The 894-nt window shown below is 40.4% G+C and overlaps 1 protein-coding gene across 4 annotated transcripts in view; it reads right to left on the bottom strand.

Annotated features, from left to right (window-relative positions):
* LOC108577664 (poly(rC)-binding protein 3) overlaps positions 1-894 on the bottom strand; it is a 181,617-nt gene that overhangs the window by 69,432 nt on the left and 111,291 nt on the right. For all 4 annotated transcript variants that reach the window (XM_017940854.1, XM_017940852.1, XM_017940853.1 and 1 more), the window contains one exon: positions 386-645. In XM_017940854.1, coding sequence (XP_017796343.1) covers positions 386-469 — 84 coding nt within the window. In that variant the 5' untranslated portion in view covers positions 470-645. The remainder of the gene's footprint in view (positions 1-385; positions 646-894) is intronic.

Consider the following 894-nt stretch of genomic DNA (forward strand, 5'->3'; position numbering starts at 1 on the left):
AAAAAAAAAAGGCGCCTGAAATCCCAATATTAAAGAAATTTCTATTCTCCAAAAATCCACGCATAGAACATAAAAAACCTGAAATCACAATTTAACAATTTCTCTTCTCCAAAACTCTGCTCGTAAAATACAAAAAAAGGCGCCTGAAATCCCAATATTAAAGAAATCCCTCCGCAAGGAATTTCTTTCCCCAAACACACTCCACGCATAAACTAGAAAAAAAAAAAAGGAAAGGACCCAAACGTAATAAACATTTCTCACTGTCGAATTCTCACGAGATAAAACAGGTGGAAACCGATAGCACCGTACAACCTGAACGATACGAACGAAAGGTGGTAAGGTTAATTAATAATACCCGCGGTAAAGGATATATCGTGTCTCTTACCTTGCCCTGCATAATCAGGCGGATGGTCAGGGTGACCGAAGGGTCATCGTTCAAAACAGGTTTGCTACCATCCATACTGTCCATAATGGAGTCACAGATGCTGTGATTTAGACGGGAGGTCTTCTCGAAATTTGCGGGGGAAAGGGGAAGGATAAGAGGCAGGATAAGGTGGGCAGGGGAAAGGTTAGGCGAGTGATTTTGGCTGGAGGGGTCTGTGGGACGTGCTTTTCAAACGCTCCCAGGTATGCTCAGTCCTTGCACTGTAATCAGAATGTACAACAGGTTAGAAAATGATCGATAAACGAGAAAATAGTTGGATTAACCCATATGTCAGTAACTGTAATTTTCGTCTACTTTTCGTCGTTCAATTCTGCTAGGTTTCTGATAAGAAAATTCGAAACAAACCCGGACAGGTAATTTGCCGGATATTTAAATATTTTACCGGGAAGATGAAATACTTTAAGCGAGAAAATGTGCAAAAGTTTGCCTGGTTATTGACATAAGGATTA

This window comes from Habropoda laboriosa, unplaced genomic scaffold (genome assembly GCF_001263275.1).
Source record: "Habropoda laboriosa isolate 0110345459 unplaced genomic scaffold, ASM126327v1 scaffold718, whole genome shotgun sequence".
NCBI classification, from domain to species: domain Eukaryota; kingdom Metazoa; phylum Arthropoda; class Insecta; order Hymenoptera; family Apidae; genus Habropoda; species Habropoda laboriosa.